The sequence below is a fragment of the Labrus mixtus genome, chromosome 20, assembly GCF_963584025.1.
Source record: "Labrus mixtus chromosome 20, fLabMix1.1, whole genome shotgun sequence".
In the NCBI taxonomy this organism is placed as follows: Eukaryota; Metazoa; Chordata; class Actinopteri; order Labriformes; family Labridae; genus Labrus; species Labrus mixtus.
This window is the reverse complement of record NC_083631.1, coordinates 15,143,298-15,158,379: the sequence shown is the minus strand read 5'-3', so window position 1 is coordinate 15,158,379 and position 15,082 is coordinate 15,143,298. Positions and strand designations below refer to the sequence as shown.

Genomic DNA, 15,082 nt, shown 5'->3' with positions numbered 1-15,082 from the left:
ATGGCCCTGCTGACAGACATTGGCACATCGGCAAATAATGTGGCATGAACCGATGTCAGAAGCCGATGTTTATTTGTTGTGCCAAATCCATCCAACGCTGGAATAGTACACCTAACTACTCATTCTACTGACTCTGACTCTTAATTGTCAAACATGAGAGAAAACGGTGGCATTGTGGGAGTCTTACACCAAAAGAAGTCCTGAATCAAACAATCATCTAAATTGACATTTCAAACTTTGGTATCAGTATCGGCAGGGGACTGATTTTCTCAATCAGTGCATCTCTAATATAAATGCAGCATTACGATAAAGGAAAAAATAAAAATTCACCCTTCTGGCCCTGAGTGCTTTTATTTTTCTGTCACTTTTAAATAAGGCAAAATGCCAGAAAAGTCATATAAGAAGTATTTGTGCTGGGAAAAAAAAGCTAAATATCATATTGATGACTTTTTGAAATCAAAGTGAATGTGGATTATTGTGCAGCAAAAAGTTTCCTTTGACCAAGTGAATTTGTTTGGCAACAACAGATTGATACTTGTGTGTTGAATTGAAGAGGAAGCAACTTGGTTTACTGAAATCATCTTTATTTGATATATCATGTGAAATACTGTCAATAATCTCAGTAAATAAATCAGTGCATCAGTAATCATACCATTATTTCAAATAGATCATTTGCATGAGGTTTGGTGGTAAAATATGACATCAATAGGATGGTAGCATTTCTGCGATGACACTATAAATCTTAATGTTAGTTATTTGTAGCCAAAGGAATACACAAAATAAAAACAAGGATGCATTTTAAATTAAGGAACACTGATAATAAATGGATCTGACACATTCCCCTTAAACCTCATGGGGAATCCAGATCATAGTGAGGAGACAACTTATTGGCAACACGTGAATAAAGATTAACACTGAAGCTAAAGCTCTCAAACACAAACACAGTCAACAAAGGGATGGCAATAAAGATGTATAGATTATACTGTCAAAGTGAACATAACGCAATATAATGTAGGAGAGCCACTCACAGTGCTTTTAAAAAGGTAAATGCTCTATCAAAAAAAAACAAACATCCTGCAACCATACACTTGGATTCAATGAACTTCTGCTGAGGTAACATTTCTTCTCAAAAGAGGAACATGTGCATGCACAACCTTGAGTAGCATTGAAAAAAAAAAAAACACTGGTAAGACTGATTGTTTCAAGAAATGGGAGCTCTCATGGTGTCATTTTGAGGATTCTGGTCCTAAGAAGTAGGAAGTTGAGTGGGTGTTGAAGGATGCAACAGTGCAAGTGGGAGACAGGAGTTTGGATTCCTCGCCACTGGATTGCTCATCACATCCTGCATGAGAGCTCCAATGGGAAACCATCATGGCCCAAGCCCTGCTCTGCTCCCTGAAAAAGATGACAGCTGCTCTTAAAAATGTACAGTTCAATATTTGAAGAAATTATTATTTTTTTCTAGTCAGATGCAATAATGTGATTTTTAATACAGGTAATAAGAGACTGGATCCTATTTCAAAACAAGAGCTAAATACAGAGCAACACAAGCCTTTCTCAATAATATCCTCTTTATAGATTATATTAAAAACACACGATGCTACATTTCGCTTAAAATAAGCGTATTTATTATTTGCAAAAACACTGCCTTACCATTGTCCATGATGGAGACCAGTGATGCAGGAGGGGAATATAACACACACCCTGTGTTCGCCTGTGCACCGGCCGTCCGCGCGGCTGTTCAGTATTCCTCATCGTCATAGCAAGTAGATGATGTAGGAGAGGAAGACGAGGCCCATGATAGCGAAAAACATCAACAGCAAAATGTCCACCATGATGGAAACACTGCCAGAGATGGACGATGAAGACGTTCAAACACGCAGCTGAACAGCAGCAGCAGCGCCGGAGACCGGTGCACCAGATCGGACAGGTTCGGAAACGCTCGGAAGTCGACGTAGTGAAAATAAGCTCGACCCTCCCCCTTTCCGCTTTAGAGCAGGAAGTGAGATGAAAATCGGCTTTCTTATTACCTCGATTTAAGGCTTTAAAGGCAGGTTTTCAGGGCAATATTATATTCCCTAATAGTGTCGTGCTGGAGAAAAAAGTTCTCTAAAGTTCTCACAGGAAAGGAAGGATTTCGTCTTTTGGAAAAGATGTTTGTTCATCTAGATGATTCAATTCCTACTTAAAAAATGTTATCAGCAATTAAACTTCCTACTCAAATGAATGTATTAAACACTATTTATCAATGAACTGCTATTATATTAGGTACACCTACAATCATGTCTGCTGATGAAGGTTACTGTGTTTAGTTTCAGAGAGGTGAAGCAACTTCATGATAATTCTTGAGGATGTAATTCATGGTTCATGTTGATCTGCTTTGCACTATATGTTAGATCTTTTTTTCTATTATTTAAGGTTACGTTCATTTAAATGCATGGAGTGGATTACATATTATGCACACCCTCTGCTATTCCATGATGAAATTCAACAGCCAAGAAACTTGAGCCTCCACTGTCTGGTCATCAAGTTGCATCACCACTTCTTCAAAAACAGTTGCAACATAAGACAGAATGTTAAAACCTCCATGAAGTCAGGATTAATAGCAGGGCTGCATTACTTTTGGCACAAATAAATGAGCATATCAAGTATGAAGATGACAGTTTATAATCATGTCAAAATCCGCAGAAAATAAACCTCAGGTGTATTTTTTCATTATTAATATCTGAGGTGATTACATGATACGGCTGGCTAACCTTCAAATATAAACTACGGTTCAGTGAGCAGGAAACTGATGCTGATTGGTTTACAACACTGAGCTCACATGGTGAATATTCTTAAGGGTTTTTTTTCTTCCAGTTTCTGTAAATCAGAAATCATTTGGCTTTAATGCATTATTTTACCACATTTCCACATTGGGGGGGGGGGGGGGGGGGAATGAAGACTCCTTACAGGTAAATCGGTTGAATAGAAAAGGAAGCACAAACCCCAGTCTGAGAAAAAAATGACATTTTATTGAATCTGCAGAATCATAAGTACAATTTGAAGTGCTGTAACAGGGCAACAGGAGATGATATCAGGTCCTTGTCTCTGAGTTTGTATCCAGTATGAGTTTTGAATACACGTGTATGTCATTATGCATATGTTCTTTATTTTTTATTTAAAAAACAAACAAAACAAAATATATCAAAAACAAAACAATTTAAGATGGAATGCACAAAACTGGTCTGTATGCTAAACCCGATAGAGGATTACATGATTTCACTCTGCAAAGTCTACAGTATATATCCAGTATCATAGAAGCAGGGGTGGGGTAGGGGGGCGGGGGGGGTTGGTTTAGAAGCGCAGGGGGCTACGATGAAGGCTGAAGGAAAGAGGGACTATCAGACGGGTGGACAGGATACGAGACAGAAACTGAATGAGAAAATGGTTATATGATATGATGTTACGGTTCAGTAGATGAGTGATGCCAGAGCAGAAGAGCCGCATTTGGCGCAAAGAGGTCAACCCCTGACTAATATCCAGGTCAGACAAACAACTTGCCCTGCTTCACAGCCCGGGAGATTCAGCCTCGCACACTTTACACCATCACACACTCACATTTGACTTAAATCTATCCTGAGCCACACTTACACAACAATGGCTGGCTTTAGCCACTTTTTCATTTCATCCAAAACACCAGCTGAAAGAACCGATGCCGTCGAGACTAAACGAACGCTTGCATCGGAGACTACCAGTTTTGTTATTAAATTAAATTTGAGCAGATAGCATCATAAAGCCAGGAACAGCAATCATTTCACTTCAAACCAAACCAACATCTCTTGAGGTTATCCAAGAGGAACAATATGAGCTCTGGCACAGCTTTCCAATCCAGCGTCTGTTTTGCAAATAAACTTGTCCTGTTGTCAAGTTAGAGGTTAATGCAACTTACAGGCGAACATACAGAGTGTTCATTTATTGGTTCATTCCAGTTTCAGGCTTTTTTTTATTATTATTCCTGCAACAATTAATCACATTAGAAAAGTGTTAAACACCAACTTTCACCAAACTGGAGATGCCTATTAAAATCACATCACTTCCCATCAGCCACATTCCAAAATAATATAGGAACTTTTTTTTTTCTGCAGGCAAGCTACTTTCCAAAGCACCATGACCTGTATGAACGATTTCCCCTAACTCATCTTTATGATACATATACAATTGTACAATGTCATCTAGCTACATAGTGAGGGCCTTGATTCCTTTAATAAAGCTGAACAGTTTTTGGCTGCCCCAACCCCACCCCACACCTAAGAATTAACCGCCCTGATCACTCATGTCTGTGACAGTCACAGTGCATCACAGGAGAATGACACAGCAAGTCAAGAAGAAGAGCGGTGTATGGTCAGGGGCCAGATAAGACTATTTACACCACCAGGAATGGTCAGATATAAATGTTAAAGTCTAATGAGGTCCTCGCAGAGCTGCAGTATCTGAAGTGGAGAATTGATGTATTATATATGTGTAGCAACCAGCAACTTAAATGCTTGATTTTATGTTTTTATGAACCAGCCATCTTTACACCTTAGAAACAGCCAGCCTGATGATGGTACATTTGGACAAAATCCAGAATAGTTTTGGGATCCACCTGCCAGAATAAAAGCTTACTGTTGTTTATCAGTGTCTGTGCCTCCCTCTGTGGAATATTTAGGAACCAAAAGGATTAAATAAATCTTTCATTAAATATGTGATATTAATGAAATCTTGAGAATAAGAGATCTGCTGGTCAGAAACAAGCATTTGCCCTGAATCTGCAGGTTCGAAAATCTCAAAACGGTTCTAATACTGCACAAGTCTAGATAAACTCTTCTGCCTTGGTTCATAAATTGAGTTGCTGGTTATTTATTTTTTTTAGTAACACTTTCTTGATTAATTAAGCTTCTTACGATAACAAGGAAGGTCAAAAGAAGAACAGCAGGGGGGAAGGAGGACAACATTTAGTACAGCCAAGGACTAAACAACTTCTCTCACATTAAATGGAAAAACAAGGACTGGAATGTTCACTCAGTGGAATCAATTTGAAATGAAAAAGATCACGATATAGAGTTGTGCTCGGCAGCTGCCGTTTTCTTCTTCTATGAGTGTGTTTTCTTGCAGCATAAAGGGAAGAAGGCCTTCAACCATCTCCTTTCTCAAAATATTCATCACCATTAAATTTGGATTCTCTCAGAACTTAACACATCCAGGCTGCAAAAATGGAATGAGGCTTTATATGTATATATGTTTTTCTCTACATCCACACTGACTAAGGTGATGAATAAGTGTGGCTGCAAGAGATGGACTGATAATGTCCCCTAACTTGTCTCTGATCCTCCTGTATGGACAACCCTGATGACAGGAGGTGCTCTTCAGTTAGGCTACGATTCCAGTTTCACAACGATAGCCGTGATGCAGTGCTATACAAGAGGACGCCTTCTTTGAGCACACAATGGCAGCATGTGTGTCCGTCTATAAATGTATCAAAAACCTCTGTTAAGACTGATTAATTGGCTGACTGGTGCAACAGCAACAACACGGTCAGAGGTTAAAGGAATGTACACAAGTTAAAAATATTCAAGCTTAGCTCTGATAGACTGAGATTCTACACTGCATTTCCAGTCGGGCACAGATCACACTGCAAAATTAAAGAAAAATAGAAATCAAAGAGGCTTATGAAAATGCCACAGCCACCCAAACTTTTAACTTCATTCACAAACAAATGCTTGCAGTGGTGGGAAAATTTTCTTTTTTTTGCATGACATTGTGTCAGGATTGTTAGGTACTGTAACTAGGATGAAGCTGGGCGACTCGTAATGACCCCTGACGTACTGCAAGTTTATTTTTTAAGACTTTTGATTTCCCCTTGTGACAGCACGAGAGTGGAGCAAGGTTTGAGGACGAAAAACAGCACAGACTGACAGACAGAGAAACAGACAGACAGGCAGAGGGTGTCTGAGGTGGAGCTGGAGCAGAGAAAGGATGCAAAAGGGGGGGGCGGCGGGGGGGTTCAGGGTCTCACAGGACAGATTAGGGAACAATAGTAAAATCAAGAGAAAGCGGCATTAAGATGAGATGGCACTGGGCTTTTCCTTTCCTTCTTTCCCTCCCTTTCTCTACCTCTTTCTTTTTCTTTCCCTCTTCTTCTCTCCCTCTCTCTCTCAGATGGCCTCTACGTAGTTTGCAGGCAGCATGCCCTGCTGGCCGGTGCGCTCCACGCGGCCATACATCCAGCCTTCGTCGATCTGCTGCACATCTACAATAACGTCTCCGTCCACAAAGGAAACCTCATCCTCATCCGCAGCAGCGTAGTCGTACACGGCCCTGTACCGCTGCAAGGGGAAACAAGAGGAGCTCAGTTAGTTGTTGACAGTAAGCAGCCACAGGTCTGTGTGCTAGAGGGGAGCTACTTCTGGAATCCACTAAAATCTAAAGTGCTATTTCAGAAAATTACTTTTACACATGCAAATGCCTCTACTCATTTGGCTGTTTGTTATATAAATAATTGACTCTTTTCATTGTTTTCAAGGTTTTAATTCATCCAATTCTATTTGGCAATGAAACACACTTGGAGCACAAGAGGGGGGGTTTAATGGAGTACTCACTCCAGCACTGGGAGGTGGAGCAGCGGCCGCCTGGCGCACAGGTTCAGGAGCAGGCTCGTAGTGGAAGTTCTGAGTGGCTGCAGGCGGCTGGAAAGCTGCTGGTAAAACAGGAATAGAGAGGGAGACAAAATGAAAAAAGACTTGAAACATATCTCTTGTTGGCTTGTCATAGCAGACTCACTGGTAGATAAACTGGGATTCAGCAGTAAAGCCACAAGTCTACATGGAACACTTTTTGGAGAAGAATAAAGATTTTAGTGGATACAGCAAATGCTTGTTAATTCCAGAGGTATTTGCCTCCACCTGTGCATCTGCGTTGACTTGTCAGGAGAGGAGGAATTCAAAAATGCAGCAAGCCAAGACGTGCATCCCAAAGCTGTTGATTTGCTTGTTGCACAACCTGCTGAACAATGCCTTACTGTGTCTAAATCAGGCATGTAAAACACAAACAGCAGGTACAGTGGACATTCAAATTCTGAGCCACAACTTTACAGCTGAACTCTTAATGCTAAAAGCAACTACCTCACATGAGTTTTCATAATAATGCTCGTAATAATGACTTTACATTTGTTCATTTTGAGCTCCAAAAAACTGCTTTTTAGGTCTTTAAGTACTTGATGAACTGGATAATCTACAAATGTATTTAGTAGTTTAGTTTTACCTGCATGATTTTCAAGTAGCAAAGGTTACAAACATTTTCTGCAGCAACAACACTTTGGCTGAACGGATTGGATGCAGAGGAGGATTACCGTGAACAAGTTATAACCTGGATTCCTGAGTGGGGTAACACCCAGCCTGGTGAACTCATTCTGCCTGTGGCAGCGATGGATCCAAGCACATATAAGGCAAAATACTTAAAGGAGCAATATGTAAGATATCTACTGAATTTAATCATAACATGACCTCCCTACATCATCAAACATCAAGGAAACATGCATGTTGAAGTGTTGGCTTCTCTGACGACAGTGCAGCAGCTAGTATGTTCTCCTAAGTTTTGATTCCGGTCCAGAATGGTATGTATTTTTTATTTTTTTGCCAGAGAAGAAAGGTGGTTTGAAACCCCCCCGACACGGCCTTTTAGATGCCTCAGTTTCCCAGATATGAGACCAGTTATCATGGCAAACCAGCAGGTGTAGCAGCGATGGAAGCAGGCATGCAGACTGGGTCAGATATAACTGATTTAACCCCACCGACAAGTTAGAGCCCCGAAAGGTTTCAGGACCGATGCAGAGCTGGCTAAACACTGAAGCTTCCATGTCCATGACATGGCAACCTGCCTGCACATCGACTCGCACAAATTTGGAATGCAGTACCAATTTTGAACGCCACGTCTTAGAGTTACATATTGCTCCTTTAAACAAAGATGTGGATACTAAGTTCACTTTTTTTTCATATTATTAATATCAGGGACTGAATTGTTTAGGTGAATCTCTATCACAAAAGACCAGTTCTTCCTGTTCCCTTTGGTAAAATGGGCTTGGGCTTATATAGCGCTTTTCTAGTCTTCTGATTGCTCAAAGCACCTTTACAGCTGTCTAGCCATCCAAGTAGTTATGGTTTTATTTATTATGTTTAAGAGGATTTGGAAGAACTTATCATTAGATGCTGTAAGGACTGTTTCAGAAATTTCCAAAAGGTGTTTTCTTTTAAATTTGTTCCTCCCTTATCTACTATTTTTCTTCTACCGTTACTGCACCAACTTCTATCTACATATAAAATAACAGCAAAATTAATGAGCAGTTAAACTTTAGATACGTTTTGTGTGGGTGTTAGAAGGGATACCTGGGCTGGGGTTGCTTGGCTGTTGTGGTGGGACCTCTCCTCCCATCTTCTTCTTCTCAAACTCCTCATGATACTTGATCTAAAAGACACAAACACAATCAGCTTAAGTTCAGAGATGAATATGGGGGGCTTATAAACTACAGGTGCAGCCTTCTTTCCAGGAAGCAATCCCAGAGTGTAGTTCACTTTGTATCCACCAGAGGTCTCCTATGTGCTCCCCTGCACCCCTGTGCCAGTGGTGATAGGTGGGGCGATGTATGTGCAGCAGAGCCTTGGGAAGCAGCCTGACGCTGACAGGAAATGACATCTTAGCGGCAGGAAGAGGTGTGAGCTTGCAGTTGCATAGCAACCCCTTGCTGACACATCAGACAAAACAGGTGAGGTGAAAAAAAAGGGAACCAACTCGAAGCTTCAACACTTGAGATAAAAATGAGCCAGCAAGAGGAACACAGAGAGGGGAGGAGAATCATATGACTTAGCATTTCTTATTTAATCATTAATACTCTAAGTGTAATGGAACATTTGTAACATTGTCCTTTTACTCCCAGTTAGTAGTTTATGTGTAATTACAAAAATAAGTATCTGCACCTCAATTCCAGGTACAAAGATCAACCTTACCCCTCTCCACCCCAGTTAGACAGAAGCAACAGTCAGTCTTTCAACATAAAACAGGGGCCACACTCATGAAACTGAAACTGAGTGACTGTTCCATGACTGCACTAAATAGCCCGGCCCTCCTTATTACCAGGCTGATAACAGACTGACTCACAAAGTCCTGGTCAAGATTTACAATCCTGATTCTGTCCCCGCTTACACCCACACTCAAAGAGCACCACTGTGCTGGCGGCGTGAGCGAGGAGTGTATAGACAGACTGCATGGGATGACGGGAGTGTTTGTGCGAGGACAGTGAGGCGAGTGACTGAGAGAACACAGTGACTGTTCTCAAGTGCAATATGCTAAGTGAGAGTTTGTAAAGGAGATTATTTTGTGTCTGTTGTAAAGAAGCAGGATGAACAGATGGTGTATGTGGATTTACAGGAAGTGAGCTAAACCTTGCCTCGACTTCTCAATAATTCCTGTTTCATGAGCGGAAGGTGACGAGAAACTATAGCAGTTAAGAGTAAAGAGTCATGAGTCAGTTAAAAAAAGTAACAAGTATAACAGACTAGACAAGCAGAAGCGATTGAAAGGCTTCACATTGTTGACATTCTTGATGCAGGGCCGAGTAAACTGGTTTGTTTCTTAAGAGTCCAGAGAAGTGAATAAAAACAGTGAAAGATGAAACATTCATCTGTGGAGCTTCCCTTATGATTGGCTGGGAATGACGCACTGATTGTAGGCAGATGTCTTGGTTATCAGCTCAGACTGAAAACACTTCACAATCCGTCCAACATTATACTCGTGTTATCTTCATGTGGGGAGTGTGTGCAACCATAACTACATGTTACATATATGTATCTTCCTCCCTCTGTCCTCCACATTTCCTTGATCTCAGACACACAACATTTTTCAGCGCACGAAAGCAGTAATTAGCCATCACCCTGCACAATAATTATACTATTAGTGAGGCAAGCACAGAGCAGCGTATACAAAATGACGCATGTTTTGTGTGTTTGGCATGGAAATAAAGGTCTTTCCAGCTGACTTCAGCAGTCTTGGGACAAAAGGTAAACTCTGCTTGCACTTCTACATCGGTGCTCTGTATTTACAGAGAAATGGCAAATCAATAAGAGGAGCTGAGGGAGACTGGAGGAACATGGCCGATGTGGGGAGTGATTTGAGGGGAACGGAAATACTTAGAATGAGAAACAGTGTGAACAGAGGACACCTGACTTTAACTGGTATGGTAATGAATTAAAAGAATGAAAAAGTCATGTTGGGTATTTTAAATTTTGTACACACGATGCAACCAATTTCAGGAAGTGTAACGATGGGGAGCTAAAGTCAGTACTGAAGAAAGACTTGAACTATACAACAGAAAAAAACATGACCTGTGTAAAAGTTGTGGTACCAGCGGGGTGGGATAGCATACTGTACTTCATGTAAACAAAACATCCTGCTCAGAACAAACCCTTTGTCTTAAGAAAAAAAATACATAACATTTCTCAGCAGACTAGCTCCACACTGGGCTGTCTGGGCAGCATTCAGCACTAGAAAAAGCTCTTCATGTCCAAGTCCAAAAGTAGGTGAATCATACTGGTGACACTTACATTGCTGATTTGCTCCTGCGTTTTCTTAATTCTCTTCATCTCTGGCGTGTCTGCGACCACACTGAAACCTTTCCCTCTATTCTTCTCAAAATCCTCCTTGTAGCGAAACTGGAGATCAAAAAGGATCATGTTATAAAAAAAAAAAAAGACAAACAAAATTGATGACGTGACACATTATTGGGGGAAAATAATTACATGATCAGATTATTGAACAGTTTTAATGCATTTGTGTGTGTCAACAAGGAATCCCGAAAGACACAAGATCTTTCAATAAAGATGTAAAGGATAGCAAAAAAATTAAGAAAATGTATTTCTTAAAAAAAAATAAAAAAATTCTTTATTGTTTAAATATCTTTCTTCAACTATATGTTACCTGTGGTGTTTATTACATCTTAGCAAATGATAAAGTCCTGTCCTTTTTCCTGACCAAGTAAAAAACTTTTACAGCTACAGGAAAATACTTTGGTTTTCTTTTATTTCTGGCTTGGCACCATCAGATAAACTAACAAGGAAACGCTGATATGTCACCACAAGTTAAAAGCAACATAACTTTCAGAACATGTAAACATTTCATAACTTGCAAGATATCTACTCAGCAAACCAGAAAGTTTTGATTTCTTAGGGTTATATTGTTTTTTTTTACTCTTAAGTTGACATTAGCACTGCATGCCAACGCTTGTTACAAGTGCAAGCTAAGTGAAGTCGCCTCAACGTATATTGCTTAGTCTTTTGTGGTGACACTCACTTCCTGTTTGCTGGGTAGTTGGAGGCCTTACATGCAGGATGCTCTGGCAACCATACATGGTCATAATAAGAGGTGGTGTGCTACAAAAAGAGCCTTGGTCTGTGTTAGTGTGTGTGTGTGTTTTGAGCCGTCCCACCCTATCCTCACCCTCAGGGCACAGGGGGGAAATGTCCAGCCCATGCAGCGTCAGATGAGTATCTGAAATAACAATGCAGGGGACTCTCCCTCACAGCTGCTTTGTGGCCAGTCTCGTGTTTCTAAACCCACAACCACGTACACCCATTTACTAACCTTCACAAGACGTCAGCTACCTGACTTCATTTAAAAAAATTAAAAAAAAAGATTTCAGCTACATTTGGCTCTCCCTCACATGTGTGAGGGAGAGCCAACTGCTAATCTAAAAATGGGCCATTGCTATTGTGGCAGCCATGTAACTCGCCACAATAGCTCAAACATTATTTTTCTTCTAACCAACATTTGTTTCCTTAAAGTGAAGTTTGACCGGCTGAGATTGATATTTGTAGTGTCTGACAAAATTGGTGCAAAGGTCTCCTACAAAGTAGGGCTGCACGGTTCTCTCTAAAATGTGAACATTGTATTTTTTCAACTTTAAGTGAAAACCGCAACTGCATCTCGTCTTTTTGTCCTTTTCTGCGTGTTTTTCAAATCTCTTTCAGTATTCTTCACACAATGATAAATGCATTCATGTGAACATGTTGACCTTCATTTAGACTGGAGAGTTGTAGTGTTTCTGCACTATTCCAGCCCTGCAGAACTTCTAAAGCTGTAGCTTTCAACAAGTAACCCATGCATAGCTGACAGGTAATTTGATTCGACATTATTCTGTTTTGTTTAATGCACTTGTAAGAATGGCAAATACTATAAAAAGTTTACACAAGAATGTGACTCATTTCTGTGACAAAGGTCATGCAGGAAGAACCTGTTTTTTTGTTTTTTGTTTTTTTTTGCCGGGGTCAGGACAGATGACAAGACAAGTGTGCACTGAACGTGAGCTGAACTGCAACCTGTGCATGGATTTTTGCACACCAATGGTTTCTAACTGTAAAATTAGACTGATAAACCCTGTACGCATGTCTGTACTGTGTGTGCACCAATGTCCTGCACCCCTAATAAAAACTGAGCTCGGCTGCACAGAACATGACTGCGAAACGTTCTTCCCTCCCTCCATGCTCTCGCCTGACATCCACATCATGTCTGACACCACTAAACAGAGTGCTGACCAATCCTCCCCTCATCTCCAAATGCCTTGTGATGACATGACGTGGGTATGATTCACAGATAATGTGTCCGAGTGTGATGCAGTGGTACAGCGGGCGTGACGTCCCCTGAAAACATGCGTGATGACCATGGATGCTATGCATTAAGTGGTAAATTATACAGGGCTTTGAAGCCCGCCCCCACACACACACACACACACACACACACACACACACACACACACACACACACACACACACACACACACACACACACACACACACACACACACACACACACACACACACACACACACACACACACACACACACACACACACACACACACACACACACACACACACACACACACACACACACACACACACACACACACACACACACACACACACACACACACACACACACACACACACACACACACACACACACACACACACACACACACACAAATCATGAAAAAGATGGATGTGGCCTCGAACCCATCTTCGTCCATCGTTTTCATCGACCAATATATGATCCTCCCCTATTTTTATTTTCAGTCCATCTCCTTTGTCTTTGTGGGTCTATGCAACAGCTTTGTCTCCTCCAATCATGCTCCTGCTTTCTTTCCCCACCCACTTTCTCTTCTCTGGGCTCTTTTTTCATTCATTCATATTTTACTGCCTCAGAGCAACATAGAGAGTCCTCCCAAAGAGCTGGACCTCATACGCTCATTATCATCTCTCTCTGCTTCTATTTGCATTCCTCCAGCTTGCCTTCCTCTGCGGATTTTACATTTATCTCTTCCTCTTTTACCCTGCACTCCTCCCTCTCTCTGTGTTGGTGCCTTCCTGTCTCTCTTTTTTTCTTCCTCATGTGTGCCTCATTGCGCTCTCTCGTCCTCCCCAATTGCTTTCTTCAGTTTCTTTATTTCTCTCTCGCTCTCTGACTCGTTTCTCTCTGTTTCCCTCCGCAAAGTCTTGTAATGAGGTGTGACAAACCTCTACCCTGCTACCATAGCAATAGGGTTCCCGTAGCAACGCAGCGGCAGTATTGGTGGAGAGGGGTTATATGGTCACAGTTCTCGACAAACACAACAAACTTCCTGACGCTGATACAAGTGCAATAATACTGAAGAATAAGACAGTAGCACACTTGCATTATAGTGCGCACATTTGAGTAATGAACACTATATTTAAATTTGTACGATTTAATTTATTGCTGGAATACATTTTCATGAAAGCCGATGGGAAATAGAATTATTTCTTAGAATATTCTGTGGTTAAACAGGGTGTTTCTTTAAATTGACAGATTTTAGACTTGCAGCTAAATAAATAAACACCTCCTTGCTCTTCCTTTTTTTTGTTACCAAAACTGAGTCCTTCTTTTGATTAGACACATCCTTGTAGAGAGTAAAAACCATGGTTTACAGACCACACAATTACAATAGAGAAAGCAAATCCTTCCCCATCACATACAAACATATTCTGTCTATTAAAAAAAATCTCTGGTGCTGTGATAAACCACAAATCAAACAACTATCACTTGGTCTATTTGGAGTGTTTGTGGTGGGCTGTTAGGATGCAAAATCCATGTAGAAAAACACCATCTGTTCCTTGATCCCCCAATTGTCCTCCTCTCAATATGACCACTACCCCCACCCCAATACTGTACAAAAACCCACTCTCACGTACACAGCCCGACCTCATCTGCAATGTGTGACAATGACACTCAGATAAGACTTGACACTCTTTGATAAGCCCCGCCTCCTTTCAGGACAAAAGTCTCCTCTAACACACGCTGAAACAACAAGACTGTCCCCTTCAGCTTTTCCCTTTGGATCCTTTAACACTCTCACTTAACCCCCTTCAGATCAAAATAGTGAAGCGTTTTTTTCTTGATTGAAGATTTTATCCTGATCAACTGAAATACCAACATAATGCCATAAATATGGCCATAAATATGGCATTATGAGAGGTGAAACCTTATATGACCGCCTGCAAGGTTGAAAACTTACTGTTACTAGTTGGCCCCAATCTATGTCACTAATGTATAGACTGTTTACCAGTGATTTGTTATTGAGAAGACTTCTACAGACATCCAGAGTGGGAAAACCTTGATATAAGTCTGTTGGGGAGTGAAGTCTGTGTGACAGAGCCATCTTTATTAAGGCAATAACACATGACCTAGTTCAGAGGGTTATTTTTGTCTGATGAGAGTTTTTTTTATCCTTGAATATAATTTGGTCCTTTTTATTTTAGTTTCTGCGGAAACAGCCATAGTAGTGTGTTTTGTGGGTATTAATCAGATCATATAGGTACGGTAGTTGTATGGTTTCCCCTGCAATAAAGATGCAGAGAGCTGAAATGAGCACATGACTAGTTCTGGGCCATGGTTATAATTGTATGGTCCAAACAATGCATAAGGACATACAGTAATCCTTGTATTGTATAAGGATAAAATCTATGTGTCCCCACTAGGGATCAATAAAGGATTAAATTATC

The 15,082-nt window shown here is 40.8% G+C and overlaps 1 protein-coding gene and 1 long non-coding RNA gene across 3 annotated transcripts in view; both read right to left on the bottom strand.

Annotated features, from left to right (window-relative positions):
• Nucleotides 1–563: 563 nt before the first annotated feature.
• On the bottom strand, nt 564–1,984 carry LOC132954499 (uncharacterized). Its single transcript, XR_009665768.1, has 2 exons — nt 1,654–1,984; nt 564–1,395 (listed from the first exon to the last, which is right to left on the bottom strand). It is a non-coding gene; the product is annotated as an uncharacterized LOC132954499 (long non-coding RNA).
• Nucleotides 1,985–2,992: 1,008 nt separating this feature from the next.
• The window catches only part of lasp1 (LIM and SH3 protein 1), a 30,070-nt gene continuing 17,980 nt past the window's right edge, over nt 2,993–15,082 (bottom strand). Inside the window, exons 4-7 of one of the 2 annotated variants that reach the window (XM_061027290.1) lie at nt 10,614–10,721; nt 8,403–8,481; nt 6,621–6,718; nt 2,993–6,347 (exon numbers count right to left, since the gene is read on the bottom strand). In XM_061027290.1, the coding sequence (XP_060883273.1) occupies nt 6,177–6,347; nt 6,621–6,718; nt 8,403–8,481; nt 10,614–10,721 (456 nt within the window). In that variant the 3' untranslated portion in view covers nt 2,993–6,176. The remainder of the gene's footprint in view (nt 6,348–6,620; nt 6,719–8,402; nt 8,482–10,613; nt 10,722–15,082) is intronic. The other variant, XM_061027291.1, reaches the window with a different exon arrangement.